Below are 15,563 nucleotides of genomic sequence, written 5' to 3'. Positions count from 1 at the left end.
TTGTAAACCACAAAATATGCAAGATCTGATTTTTGCATAATGATCGGGAACTGTCATTACCACCACCCTCACTCTACAGGACTCTGACAGAGGTAGCCAATAGCTCGATTCACGGACTGAGCTTCACTTTATTCCTCTATACTCCTGTCTATAGATGACAACTAGGAGTAAAGACACAGAAATTCTACTATATAGTATATGCCTGCTTCATATGAGATCAGAACACATCCAATATCATCAGTAGTGTATATGACATAATATATGATACCACAGAGAGTACCTGTTCAGAGGCAACCAAATCACAGCAGATATTGCCTGAAAGTGGAGGTAACCAGCTACATCAGACGTCCCCTGCAAAAAATATGATTCAGTAGCATAGCTAGCAGGAGGACAGAGGGGGCGGCTGCACTAACTCTGTGGGGCCCACCCCAGGGCTGCATTAATACCTGCTTTACTGTTTGCTAGATCAGTGTCTGCAGACACCAATCTAGTTAAAATGTATCCTGCAACTAACGGTCTTGTATGCCTCAGGCCGATGAGGTTTAATCAGCCATGCATCTCCTCACCGTTGAATAATGAACTCAGTGTCGACGTTGGCAGTATTTGGGATTATTGTGAGTGTGCCGTGTTTTCCCTTTGTTTTTTGACTGCCATTAATACCTGCTTTACTATTTACTAGATCGGTGTCTGTAGACACCAATCTAGTTAAAATTTTTCCTGCAACTAACTGTCTTGTAAACCGCAAGCCACTTCAGGCCTGCGGTTTGCAATAAGCCAAGACCACAGACAGCGGACGTCTGCTTTTCAGCACATATGGGCATGATGATGTCATAGCACTGATCCTCCTGCACCAAGACACAGATTTGTACAGGGAGGATGCAGCATCTCCGGCCATTATGGGATCTCAGGTAAGTGAGTTTCTTTTTTTCTTTTTTTTTTTTTTAGCGTAGTTGTGGGTAATTTAATAGTATAAGGGGTCATTGGGAGGAGGAATCGTAACTATGAGGGAGGATTCATTAGGGAGAATTAGGGAGATATGGGGGTTTATTTATATAAGAGCTATAGGGGAGTCATTTTATAAGGGGGCATTATGAACATAAAGGGGGGTCACTTATATAGTGGCTATTAGGGGGCATTATGAATATAAGGGGTCATTTGTGGGCATTATGAACATAAGGGCGAGGACCAGATATTTCATTGTATACAGTCCACAATACAGACATAGGTTTTATACAAAATAAAAAGGACTCAGAAGAGTCAGACCTGTCCTGTTCTTATGCATCTAAACAGAAAATAAAATACAAATGTGGTGTGGTCTTTCCAGTCTTATATAGGTGGTTCATAATTAATTAATTGATCTTAATTACAGTTTACTAACCTGTCTCTTCTGATTGTATCCAGGAAACTATTAACTCATATTTGTGCTGCTGAGAGACGACCAGGAAAAGAAGAATTACCAAAAATCTATGCAAGTCCTTATCTTTTGAAAAGGAACTGAATGTAGGGAAACAGATATATTAGGTAGGTGAAAAGAATCCTACATCATCAAAATAAATGTAATAAAAAGAATCATGAACCATAAGGTCAGATAAAGCAAAATGGACCGCCACCACCCTTGACATAGCAACTGCACTCGCAGTTACAACTCCTCATTATTATTTATTTATTATGCTTACTTATATAGTGCTATCATATTCCGCAGCGCTTTACAGACACCGACCATTACCGTCCCATATAGGGCTCACAATCTATATTTCCTATCAGTATATATTTGGTGTGTGAGAGGAAACCGGAGTACCCGGAGGAAACCCATGCAAACATGGGGAGAACATACAAAATCCTCACAGATGTTGTTCTTGGCAGGATTTGAACCCAGGAATCCAGCGCTGTAAGACTGCAGTGCTTACCACTAAGCAACCGTGTGTTACATGTGGCTGGATAATTCCTTTGTTTTTCCTTAGAATTTGCTTGCAATCTCTTATTCTGCGTGAATGATGCCCAAGACTGTGTTTATAAAGTTGTGGAGGCACAATAGTAACAAACGTCGGATATGGCTTTATGGCATCACCTAAATCAAATTGTATTTTTCCCATTACAAGATTCACTACCAGTCACATCTGACATTCAATCTTTCATCAAACATCTACCAGCTGAGCAAAACTATATACTCATGCATTGGTATTGCCGGTGGGAATCCATTACAGGCTTGTCACCAACATGGAGTTCGATCCCGTGCTGGAAATGGCCAAACAGGGTTCCCCCAGTACAGGAGCCTAATCTGCCTTCTGCTTCACACAACACTCACACAGACTAACTCTCCTTTCAGCTGCCAGGGCTTATAAAACTTTCCATCTCTGGAGCAGACAGTGAGAAAGTCAAAATCCCTTCCATTACACTTCCTAGTCATAACAAGCATTAACCTCCGGGGCAACACGGTGGCTCAGTGGTTAGCACTGCAGCTTTGCAAAGCTGGAGTCCTGTGTTTGAATACCGCCAGGAACAACATCTACAAGGAGTTTGTACGTTCTTACCGTGTTTGTGTGGATTTCCTCCTATTCTAGAAAGACATACTGATAGGGAAAAAAATGTACATTGTGATCCCTATATGGGGCTCGCAATCTACATTAAAAAAAAAAAAAAAAAATACATTATCCTCTGTATTACTCACTACATATTGTGCCTAGATGGACCCAAAGTACTTGTGTAGTCATATACAAAATGACTCAGGCAAAACTTACATTAAACAGAAATATAAAGGATATAGCATGGGTAAACGGCATGTCCTGAGTAGGGACTGACTTCTGTCCCTGAATGTGTCATCTAATTAGGGCTGAAGTGGCCACCCCCTTTAAGATCTAAAGACTTATATACGCAACACAGACCTTGTGAATGGTCATGGTTAAGGATAGGCGAACCTCTGAAGATTTGTTTAGTCTGGAGTTCGTATTTAGCAATCCCCCATTTTGGTTTGGTCCGAACTTGTTACGATAAAACAGGGCATTAAATTTTTATATGTTGGGGTTCCTTTAGACTCCAGAGTATAATAGGCGTACACCCAAAAAAAGGTGTAAAAATTTATATTCACTTTTCCTCACCTCTTTCGGGCCTCCTTGTGGTGTCTGGCAATCTGTGTCCTCCTCCTCAAGACTTGCCACTTTTTCCTCCAGCTCACATGCTCATGTGACTGCTGAGACCCAACACCAGGCATAAGATGTAACAGAAGTGTGCTCAGGGCGCTCCAGCGTGCCCTGAGGAGGAAGACATAGATTGCTGGATGTCGTGAGGATGCCTGATATAATGGTGAGGGAAGGGAGTAGATTTTTTTTTTTTTTTTTACACCACCCTTGGGCTTACACCCATTATAGTCTGGGGTGTGAAGAGACCCCATAGTATAATAATTTACTATAAATCATATCCCGGTGGCCATTTTAGTTTGCCTGAGACGAATCCCAAATTGGTTTTGTTTGGAATATTCAAGTCAAATGCCGTTCGTTGCAAAACTATTTGCCCCAACACTAGTCATGGTGTTCTTGTCATTACACATAACTCCAGGTTCACACTAAGGTTACCACATACCCCCTTTCAGACTGAAGGTGCACATGAAAAGACTACTCCACATAGTCTATGTTTGGTTCTCCTTCACTAGTGTACGCATGCGGACCCAAAAGACGGAGAGCCTGTCCACTTAAAAAGTGCTTACTGTCGACACCCACTGGCCCCATAGTCTATAATGCGGTCAACTAGGTTTCCTCCAGTTTTATGCTGATTTTAGGTGGAATCTCAGCGTAGGCTCCTATGGAGACTCCAACGCAGATATGAATCCAGCCTTACTGAGCTTTAGGGACTCTATGTGCTACCTTTGTGTAGGACTATGTTTTTCCTTGAAAGCAATGATTTTAGTGGAGAATATCTCCATAACCTGATGTATGGCGCTACGTGCCACAATGGCCAAAATGTATGTGTGAGCTATAGTACAGGCCCATAATAATCCATAGATCTACACAACACTAATTTAATAACACAATCATTTTATTAAGCCTAAATGTGTAGAATATGGTTTTGCTTTACAACATATGAACATTTCAACAGACTTTTCTGGTGAATTGCGTACTTTGATTGTGTAGTAACATTTTTTACAGTGCAATTTGCCTCTTACGTTATCACACGTTAATTTATTTCTCCTGAAAGAGAATTTTCCTTTCTTTTTGATATACAGCATGCACAGTATTTCTGTAAAAAGAATAGTGTGATGACAAAACCTGGAAAACTTTTATGTGAGGTATCGCAAATACATTTACTGTGTTTTTCGCATGATGAGATGTGTCTGATTAAACAACGCACCCCAGGTTTACAGAGAGCAAGTGTTAGTGTGAACCAAGTGTCAGCAACAAATCCCCCCCAAAAAAACTTAAAGAGGACCTTTCACCTCCTGGGGCACATGCAGTGTAATACACCACTAGAAAGCCGAGAGTGCGCTGAATTCAGCGCACTATTGCCTTTCCCGTTCTGTGCTCCCGGTGAAGAGCTATTGGTGCCGGTACCGTAGCTCTTCACCGTCAGAAGGGTGTTTCTGACAGTCAATCAGAAACGTCCTTCCTTACAGTAGCGCCTATTGCACTGTACTGTGAGAGCAGTTCCTTACCGCTCAGCGTCATCGCTGGGCGGTAAGAAAAGCCCCCTCCCACAGTACAGCACTATAGGCGCTGCTGTGAGGAAGGACGTTCCTGACTGACTGTCAGAAACACCCTTTTGACGGGGAAGAGCTACGGTGCCGGCACCGATAGCTCTTCACTAGGGGCATAAAACGTGAAAACCGATAGTGCGCTGAATTCAGCTCACTGTTGGCTTTCTAGCGGTGTATTAAACCACATGTCCCCCCAAATGGTGAAAGATCCTTTTTTAAAATAATCTTTTGAAAAACTTTTGATTTTATGGCAGTATTTGTGTCATTAATAAGTTTCATAATATATTTTATTAACAGATTTTTTTCTCCTTTCTGTGAAATCCTGCATTTCTTTATTCTTTCCCGTGCTTATCTTTTGAGAGCTGTATCCTGCATCTCACTATGAGTCTAGTGGGTTAATTCAAGCAATTATATCTTGGGCATTATAAGATGGAAAAACTGAAGAAAAATGGAGAATCTCATCTTTCATATGGCACTAAGGCTGCAGCCCTTCCTGAGCTATTTCCAGAGATATCACTGGTTGAAAATACAGTCTGGACTGAGATATTTATAGGCAGCACATAAATATCCTAATCCCGACTGTGCTTTCAACCAGTAATATCTCCGGAAATAAACAGAAAATTAGTAATAGGATACACAATAATCACAATTATTTCAACAGGCCAGCTCCTTTCTGGTCACATTTAGGACAATTTGTCTTTCAAAGTTATTTTTCCAGCCTGCTTCATATCAATTGACGTCTAGTGCACATCTTCCACTTAATATGAAGTGCGGGATTTCAAGTCAATTGAATTATTTATTTCTCTTGTAGTACTTTACGTATCCAAGAGATTGTTAACCATTGATTCATAGCTAGAAATGTTATATGGAAATCCTTATGTAGAAAGATATCTACTGCACTGCCTCCCAGGGGTATCATCATTTTCTATGAGTGGTGGTAAAAGAATATAGGCATTTAATTGTTTTAATGAGTCTTCAAATCATCTAGAGTACTAAAGTAGTTATAAAGTGAGTACAGTGAATATAAACTATGTAGAGTATTCTTTCATGTGCATCTTCAGTCTAAAAGTGGGAGGGGGGGGGGGTAAAAAAATCATTTAAGGCCAGGGCCCCATGTAGTATAAACTCGGCAAATAACGCTACGTTTTACAGTTTAGCAAATCCCATCCACACATTGTGGAAAAAGACGCACACTTGTGGTTTTAGAAATCACAGCATGTCAATTATACCTATGGAAATGCTGGCAGTTTCCGTATAGGTATAAGAGTGCATTCACACGGAGGAAAAGGGCACTGAATTTGCTGTGGAATTTCAGCGCTGAAAAAAAAAACCTCCCATTGACTTCAATGGGTTGCTTTTTCTAGCAGAAAAAGTCTCAAGCTAAAGGATTGTCACAAATTTTATCTTGTATGGTTGAAACATAACAAAATAAACGAAAAAAACAAAACAGCCAGAATGGCTATTAAACAAGCACCTCATTGTCATATATTTATATATACAGTAGGTATGGCAGTAAAGCTCTTGGGACTGTTGCAACTTTTTGGGGTATGGTTGAGTCCTTTTTGGTTTCTGCATGTGACTCATCTGCCCAAGGCTGATTTTACCTGGGCCATAATATGGTTGAATTACACTCCCTCTGAATTCATTTGAAGGCCAGGGCTAAGAGAGTCACCTTAGTGTAGAGTCCCATTATATATAGATTGCCTTGTCACTGGCAGATGGGCAACTTTTTGTGTTCACATTTCTTTGCCAATGGTTGCTTCTTCTTCAGAAGAGAAGGAAATTATAGCAGTCTGCAGTTAAGTTGGCTGTCGTAAAAGAAAGAGAATAGGTAAGATAATGTGAGGTTAATGTGAAGATAAATAAGATACTTACTGTATATGACACTCACATCCAAGTAACCTCAAGAAATTGTCTTAAACTTCAAAGCACGTTCCCACTGTCTGGCATTAAATTTATGACGCTATTGTAACTCTGCTACTTTAAGAATTTCCTTACTAAGCCCACCACCTCCTACCGGATACTAACCCTGATGAAGCAGGATATACAGTACAAAGTCTTTGATGTTCAGTGCCAAGTCCCTTGTGGTAAACTCGAGGTTGTAGTGATTGGTCATGTGTGGTAAATAAAATATCAAGCAATAGAGCATTCACATGCAGTATTGTAACATCATGTGAAAATGCTAAGGAGCACTATAGGGAAGAAGTCTGAGGATTCATTATGATCTGCACTGGGTAAGTCAATATCATAGCCACGTGGGGCTTCAGCCTAAAACACAAAAGAAATAAGGTTGAGGGGCAATATGGTGGCTCAGTGGTTAGCACTGCAGCCTTGCAGCGTTGGAGTCCTGGGTTCAAATCCCTCCAGGAACAACATCTGCAAGGAGTTTGTATGTTCTCCCCGTGTTTGCATGGACTTCCTCCCAGTCTAAAAAGACATACTGATAGGAAGAAAAAAAATGTACATTGTGATCCCTACATGGGGCTCACAATCTACATAACAAAACAAATAAATAAATAATCTTTAGGCTAGGTTCACATCTGCATTCGGGGGGGGCTACTTGGTGACCTGTGGATGACATAGACTATAATGGCGCCCGTGTGGTTTCTGCTCGAATAGAGCAATAAATGCAGAGAGAAAAGCACATCTTTCAAGTGGTAAGTGGAACGGAATCCCATATGGAGAGCCAACGCTGGTGTGAACCCAGCCTTAGATGCGATGGATCTCCTGTAGAAATCCTATCCATACGTACAAGAAAATTTCAGCATAGAAATCAGAGCATGCTGCACATTTTCAAATCCATGCCATACAATTGAATAGTGGAAGGGATTTTTGGTAGATTTCATCTAGATTTGCAGCTAAATCCTGTGTGAAAGTCATTCACTGCTACTGAACCAGGCCTAAAACTCTGTTATCCCTATGGGTAAATTCACATGGGACTGAACTACTGCAGATTGGTGGGAAAATTTATATAACAGAAAATTTCACCAGGTGTGGACATATCCCAATGGTTTAGCAGTTGCACTAGCTGCTTTTCCCAAATTAATTTTGCAACATTTTTTCTTCTGTATAAATGTAAAAAATACGTAATGAAGCAATAGTGAAAATGTAACATGACACAAGTGAGCAAACTTTTTAGATTTCGAAATAAATAATGACAAAGTATTGCTAAACTGGTAATAGAAGTATTGTTAAAACACTATGGCACTGTCATATTGTACTTTATGGTGTTATTAGTGGGAATGAGAGTGGAGCTTCTATATTGTATAAGCTACTATTTGGAAACCATATAGTGGTGTTGTTTGACCTCTGTATGGAATTAACACTGGTCCACAAAGTAAAAAAGTTACCTATACAGATGTGTGGTTCCCTAGCTTTTATTTTTGGCGTGAGATGGCCACCTTTAAAAAAACACTATTGTCTAACTCTGTTGGGCATTGTAAGTAAATTATCTTGGGGTGTCTCAAACCAAGAAGAGAGGTAACTAGAGATGAGCGAACACTGTTTGATCGAATACATACGCGATCAAATATCAGACCATTCGAGGTATTCGATTGGAATCGAACACCATGAGGCAAACGCAGTAAAAATTTGTATCCCCTCCCACCTTCCCTGGCGCTTTTTTTGCACCAATAACTGTGCAGGGGAGGTGGGACAGGAACTATGACAACGGAGGCATCGAAAAAAAATCGGAAAAAGTAATTGGCTGGCTAAATTAGGTGACCTCCAATTTTTATGAATGGTGGATTTAACATTTGATTAATTTGAGACTGTGAACTATGTGACTGTGGGACAGGGACAGATCTACAGGCAGGGTTAGCTAGGGATTACCTTTATTTAGGTAGGAATGTTACTCACCCAGCTCTTTGGGGCTCTATCTGGTCAGGATCCCTGTCAGCTTGCGATATGCGCAAGCTGACTTTTTCCCATAGGAATGCATTGACCAGCGTTGATTGGCAGAATGCAATATAAAGTACAACATTCGGCTAATCAACGCTGGTTCTGCCAGAGGAGGAGGAGTCTAAGATCACTCCACAGCAGTTTCCATTGTGGTCCGATCTCAGATGTAGAAGTGCTGAAACAGCTCTGCTACACGGAGAAGCAGCAGAACTCAGCACACACACCAGAGATGCAGCAGAGCTTAGTGTGCAGCAGGGTTCAGCGCACACTCAGCTCTGCTGCATCTCTGATGCAGCAGAGCTGAGTGTGCAGCAGAGTTCAACGCACACTTAGCACTGCTACATCTGGTTTGCAGCAGGGTTCAACGCACATGCAGCACTGCTACATCTTGTAGAAGTGCTGAGTGTGCGTTGAACCCTGCTGCACACTCAGCTCTGCTGCATCTCAGATGTAGCAGTGCTGAGTGTGCGTTGAACCCTGCTGCACACTCAGCTCTGCGTGGAGCTGAAAAAGTCAGCTCCCTCATATCGCAAGCTGACAGAGATCCCGACATAATACAGGTACTTGGGCTTGTTAGATGCCCACAGACACGCTTCCCCTGCTGTCCCAGGTGCATTCCAGGGTGTTGGCATCATTCTGTGGTGTGATAGTGGACTTGGTGACCCTCCTGAGTCGAATGGTGGGATCCCCTGAAACGAAGCATTTTTCCCCATAGACTATAATGGGGTTTGATATTCGTTCGAATAGTCGAATATTGAGCGGCTATTCAAAATGAATATCGAATATCGAATATTTTATTGTTCGCTCATCTCTAATGATGATATACTCATGATATACAAAATATTCATTCATGATGTGACTGCTTCATTTACAACATAAAATGCAGGGTTTTTTTTTTTCATTATAACATACTGCGTGCATCCAGAAATTACCAAAAAAAAGAGCAACCTTCATGAGAAATCTGATATAATGTGAACAGTCACTTTTTATTTATAGATGGATGTTGTAAAGCCCATTTCTTCCTGTTTCTAACCACAATATGAGTTTGGCCAAATAGACTCGATACTTATGCTTGAATTATTAACTAGCGTTACTCAAGATATGCAAATGAGCCTATTACAGCTGCTCTCCGCTATACAGAACTGCACCCAGTCACAGGACTTACACACAGTGTCACAGGCTGGCAGGGGACTGTAAGCATCAGGTTCATCTGATACAATGGTAAGTGATGCTGTAACTTGTTCCCTGACAGGCTTTGTGTTGTGTAATGTAACATAATGTAATGTTAACTGACTTCTTGAATGATTTATTTCTACTAGCACATGTATGGTAGTTTATTATTATTGCAGCAGGCTGAAGGGTAGCTTAGATAAAGCCAATACACACACTTAGTATTCATTCCTGGATGATGCAGCAGGTTGGGTGTCCAAGTGTCTGAGCTCCTTTCACTTTATAGATACATATGGTTATAAGTAAAAGGTTTCTAAAGAATTACAATTGGTTGGACATGTTTGACTTTTGTGAATTGTAGTTACTAGTTTAGGTAGTCTTCTAGAACCGACATTAAGCTAGTGGCGTATTATGCAATTGGGTTTATTAGGACATATATTGGATATTAACTCTGTGTATCCATCTATCTGTCTGTTTGTCTAGCTATCTACTTTTAAAAAAGTTCTTTCAAGGTGGGAATCTGTGACAAATATGTAGTAAGAATGATTTTATTATCGATTACCCCCTTTAAACAAGAGCTCTAGTGCTTGGGTCGCTATATATGTGGATTATGCTAACTAGGATAAAGTTACTTATTTGACATTCTAATATTACCTGTAATGTACAATTTATTATGTATTATGTACAATTTGGTATTATGTTTTATGGATTCTATTGTAGCATACTGCTCATTGTCACTAAGGTTATGTGGTCTAACCACTTTATAGGGTTTGGCACATCCAGAAATTAAAGCGTATCTCCAATTCAATTTATTTTGCTTACTTATACAACGCAATCATATTCTTCCACATTTTACACTTATAGTCAATATAATGGGAGCCCTACTGCCCCAAGTAATACAATCTAAAATCCCTATTAGTATACCTTTGGAGCGTGGAAAAAAGCCCATAAAAACATGGGGAGAATATACAAACTCCATGCAGATATTGTACTTGACTGGATTTGAACCTGGGACTCCAGTGCTGCAAAGCAATAGTGTTAAACACTGCCCATTACAATTGTAGAACAACTTTTGATAAATGAACAGTACTGGTGAATATAAGAAACTTATATATCTTATAAAATAAATTATTTCTCTACCCCCTTTATCAGACTAAGCTACTTTTTACATAGAACTCTATGGAGAGGAGAGGGGGAGTGGGTGACTACTAGAAAAGACATGCAGTTGCTAAACTCTATTACACCGTGAATGAAGGAGCTCCTTTAACACTGCTATGTGTCAAGATAAGATCCTACCACTGCATGGAATGAGGCAATAAATCAATTAACAGCCTCTTCCTTTCCCTTCTCCTCTCCATAGATTTGTGTGTGTAAGTTGAATGCGGATACTGACTGAGTAAAGATACGGAGCAGGAGAGCAGCCCAATAAGTAAAACAACAAAAAACAAAACAGATTTCTGACACTTTTTGATTTTCGTTTTTGACTCCTCACCTCCCAAACCCAAAACTCTTTGATTTTTCCATTCACAGAGCCATATGAGGGCTTATTGTTCTTCATGATGGTACCATTAATTATTCTATACAATGTACTGGAAAAAAAAAATCTGAATTGGATGGAACTGGAGAAAACGTGAATTTGTGCAACTTTCTTAGGGGTTTTGTTTTTACGGTGTTCACTGTGCAGCCAAAATAACATGTCACCTGTATTCTTTGTTTTGATACAATGCGGGGAATACCAAATTTATATAGTTTTATTGAAATTTTTCTAAAAGTTGCCTTATTCTGACACTATGCATAGAGCATCTGTTTTTTGTGGGTCCAGATGTACTTCTTAGTTATACCATTTTGAGAAATGTCTATTGCTTTGATTACTTTTTTTTCAACTTTTTATCAGGCAAAACTGCGCAAAAATGGCAGATCTGCACTTTTGATTTTTTTTTTTCCAGCTACACTGTACACCATACGGGGAAAAATATTTTTATATGTGTGTAGAGTTGGCATTTTCAGACATAAGGATACTTAATATGCATGTATTTCACAATATTGAAGTCCTTTTATATATATTCTAGGGAAAGGGGGAGGGGGAATTAAAATTTTTAATTTTTTTTTTATATTGTTTATTGCACTTATTAAGCCCCCTAGGGGTTTTGAACCCTAGGGGTCTGATCAATAATGCAATGCATTACAATACTTATGCATTGCTAAATATCGGTACAGCCTGCAACAGAAGGTAATGACAAACACATGATAACAGGACACCGACCCTGGCGCTCACGCCAGGTGTCGGCAATCTCCAGCATAATGGTGGACATGTACTGCCAGCAAAATGGCGCCTCAGTCAGCTTTGATAGAGGCACCAGGGAGGTTAATGCCCGTGATCAGTGCAGGCAGATGTTGGGAAGGGGTTAAAGTGGGTTTACAAAGGATAAGTCATCAATATCAGATTGCTGAGGGTCTGACACCCAACACCCCCCATTGATCAGCTGTTCTCCACAGAAAGCTCCATTTTCTGTGTAGTGCCCAGACCAGGTTATTGCAGATCATCTCTAATGATGGGCAAACCTCTGAAGATTTGGGTTTGGCCTGCACTCAATGTGAAATTTTACACAGAGTATAATAGGAGTAGACCCACGGGGGGTGTAAAAAAAAAAAATCATTTTCTCCCTCTGTTACCATCTTTACGCATCTGGGGTCTAAGCTGAGGTGTGCGATTGGGCCTCAACAATGACAAATTGGGCCTGTACAATATGGAATATTTGGGAGGAATTAGTCGGCCCGGCAGTAGTTATCTCCCATTCGCTAAGCTGTAATAACTCTGTTCAGCCACTACACAGAGAATAGAGTCTTCTATTTCTGCTCCAGCTGATAACATCTGATATGTAGGGGGGTGCTGGGTATTGGACTCCCCACCAATATGATATTCCCCTTAGGATAAGTTTTCAATATTTTAGCCTGTAAAACCCACTGAAAGGGTTATACAAAATTGTTGTGTTTCTAGTTAAGAATAGAAGATTATTATGGGTAGACTTTTTAAATGTTTTTCTTAGGTTATTGATGTATGTATACTTTATTTTATACTTTAAGCCACCTTTACCAAGCAAAATGTATCATAAAAGTATTGTGCCTTAAAAGTGAAGTGTCTCCTATACTGTAGCTGACAAAGTAGCAAAGCCATCAGTAATTCCATTACAGAATCCTGTCTGTTGTACAAATTGCAAATAGCTAATTCATTAGCTAATAGCTAATTCAAAAAACAATGCTTTTTCATAAGATTGTTTCTCTAATGTAACGTGATTAAGCATGTCCCAAAGGCCACATTTACTAAAGCTGTCTAAAATTTAGCGCAAAATTGGACTTGACAGTCTTAAAATGATCCAGATTTATCACAATGGCTGATGCTGGATGATAAATTTGTCACTTTGCTACATAACCTAGTACAACTTTACACCTCATATCAGTTGGTTAACCATAAAAGTGTCTAAAACATTTGATAAATTTGGCACAAAGCACATTACATATTTTTTGTCACAAATTACTCCAGAATTATGGCACAATTTGCTTAGTACACCTAACCCAATTTGTCTATTATATGATTGTACAGAATAGGTCCGTGGTATGCCATGCGTGCCATATTACAGATTGGTACAACAATTCAACCAACTATCGGGACCCTCACTGATTCCAAGAATTGATAAGATCAGTCTGGCTTCCAGGCCACTGTGTTACATGTAAGGTCACTGGATGATGTATTGTAAATCTGAAAAAAAACATTACTTTAAATAACTTAGTATTTGCACCATTGCACGGAGAAAAAGGAGAAGTTTCTTTAGTTTGCTATCAGTTGAGGATTTTGCTGTTGTAAATTTCCTCCAAAATAGAAGAATACACCAAAAAAAAAAAAAATTCAGTGCTTCCTCACTTCAGCTTCTCCATTCCTTACATCCCGTTTTTCTAAAATTACAATTAAAACTGAGAAATGTATAAATGAGCGAGAAACATAAAAATAATCGAGAAATATATAAATACATAAGTAATATATGAGTAAGCCTTTGCTGTGCCCTTCCTTCTCCTGCTCACAGTCCTATGACAGACTGTAAGACATTTGTAGATTAAAGCAGCCTCCCTTCTTTGTCCACTTTGGAGTAGGACAAAAGACTTCCCAGTACCAACCCTCAGTCTGTCTCTAGCGGAAGAAGGAGCAGATCAGCAGGAGATTATCCCAAGGATATCTACAGTGGTAGAGTCAAACTCAGGGTTTATCTCCTATGTAAACAGACCATGCATATGCTGTGGGGCCTGTGATGGAAAGAGGAGCATCTCCTGCTCCCTGGCTGAGTGAAAAAGTTTTCCATCAGCCATCACTAGGGGGAGCTCACTACACAGAGATTTTTGCAGTTCCTATTAACTTCTATCACACGGCGGGGGAGCTCCTGAGCCATTCACAAGAGTATACATGCCAGGAAGTCTAGGGACAAGAGGTGTCGTAAGATTTTGGAATGAGGAAAGCCATTGAAAATCCCTTTCAGCTTTAGCAAGCACACTGTAAATGATGTACATTATGCCAAGATGTCAGTAAATCTATTGTATCTTCATCATCGTTCTATTGGCCAAGCAAATCATATCCTGGCAGGAATTCTATTATTACATTGAAAAAGATCAGATTATTTGGAAATGAAGATATTGTGTTTATGCAGTAAAGTGTTAGCAAACACTCAGAAGCCTACGAATATAAATTGACTTTATTTGCTAAACCACTAAACATTAGATCTCAGGTTTCCTGTAGTGTCAATAAGTTCCTACATTTTAGTCATACAGATACAGCGTTCCCACGTAGGAGAAGTGCGTGTTCACAGGATATGGCCCTATTTTTTGCCATCATTGTATAATTGCTCAGCTAAAAATAACCAACAATGCCAAGTGAACCAGGCAGTGCAATAAAAGTCATAGGCTCAGTTTACATTATGTTTTCCCAAATGCTAACACATCATCAATAGGGTAAAGCTAACCTATCTCACAATGCTTTTCCATCATAACAAAGCCATGAAGTCTATTTTCAACTGAATCCAAGTGAATCCATTTTCTATAAAACAAACCCAGTACCTAATGTTATTATTTTATCAATATATGATTATTATTTTGATGTGTTATACCTATGCATTTATTATGAGCCAAATTATTTTGGGGTGGGAATAAATTGGGATTAGGTTTGAGCGATCGGGATCGGAAAAGATCGGATTCCGATTGGCGATCGAGTAAATTTCACGATCTTTTTAGGCGGGATCGAGGTCAGAGGTTGTTTCCCACAATGCTTTGCTACTGGCCAAGCATTGTGGGAAAAGCTAACAATGTTAGCAAGTCCCATAGGAATGAATGGACGCAGCCGGCACACAGCCTGTGCCGGCGTCCGACCGCTTAAACCCCTGCACGCCGGCTGCATCCATTCATTCTAATGGGAGACTAGCTAACATCTCTAGTAGCTTAAGACTTGGTTCACATATGCAGATGTGTTCCATCAGTAAGAGTCCGCATGAGGACCCCATGGACGGAACACAAGCGCAATTGCAAGTGCTGTGCAGTTCAAGCGCACGGGCCCCATAGACTATAATGGGGTCTGTGTGCTTGAACTGCACAGCATTTGCAGTTGCAGTTGTGTTCCGTCCATAGGGGTCCTCATGCGGACTCTTACTGATGGAACACATCTGCATATGTGAATCGGGCATAACACTTACCTGCACAGAAGTCCTGTAGAAAACCAGATTGTCCTATTTGACTACACCAAGTCGTGGAGATTTGAATACATTTGCAGACT

The 15,563-nt window shown here is 40.0% G+C and overlaps 1 protein-coding gene across 1 annotated transcript in view; it reads left to right on the top strand.

Moving 5' to 3' along the window:
• The first annotated feature begins 496 nt into the window (after positions 1 to 496).
• Positions 497 to 15,563, top strand: part of SUCNR1 (succinate receptor 1) — a 31,547-nt gene continuing 16,480 nt past the window's right edge. Inside the window, exons 1-3 of the mRNA XM_075269565.1 lie at positions 497 to 614; positions 775 to 908; positions 1,370 to 1,468. Of these exons, the coding sequence (XP_075125666.1) occupies positions 497 to 614; positions 775 to 908; positions 1,370 to 1,468 (351 nt within the window). The remainder of the gene's footprint in view (positions 615 to 774; positions 909 to 1,369; positions 1,469 to 15,563) is intronic.

This window comes from Leptodactylus fuscus, chromosome 3 (assembly GCF_031893055.1).
Source record: "Leptodactylus fuscus isolate aLepFus1 chromosome 3, aLepFus1.hap2, whole genome shotgun sequence".
Classification (NCBI taxonomy): Eukaryota; Metazoa; Chordata; class Amphibia; order Anura; family Leptodactylidae; genus Leptodactylus; species Leptodactylus fuscus.
This window is presented reverse-complemented; position numbering and strand designations above follow the sequence as displayed.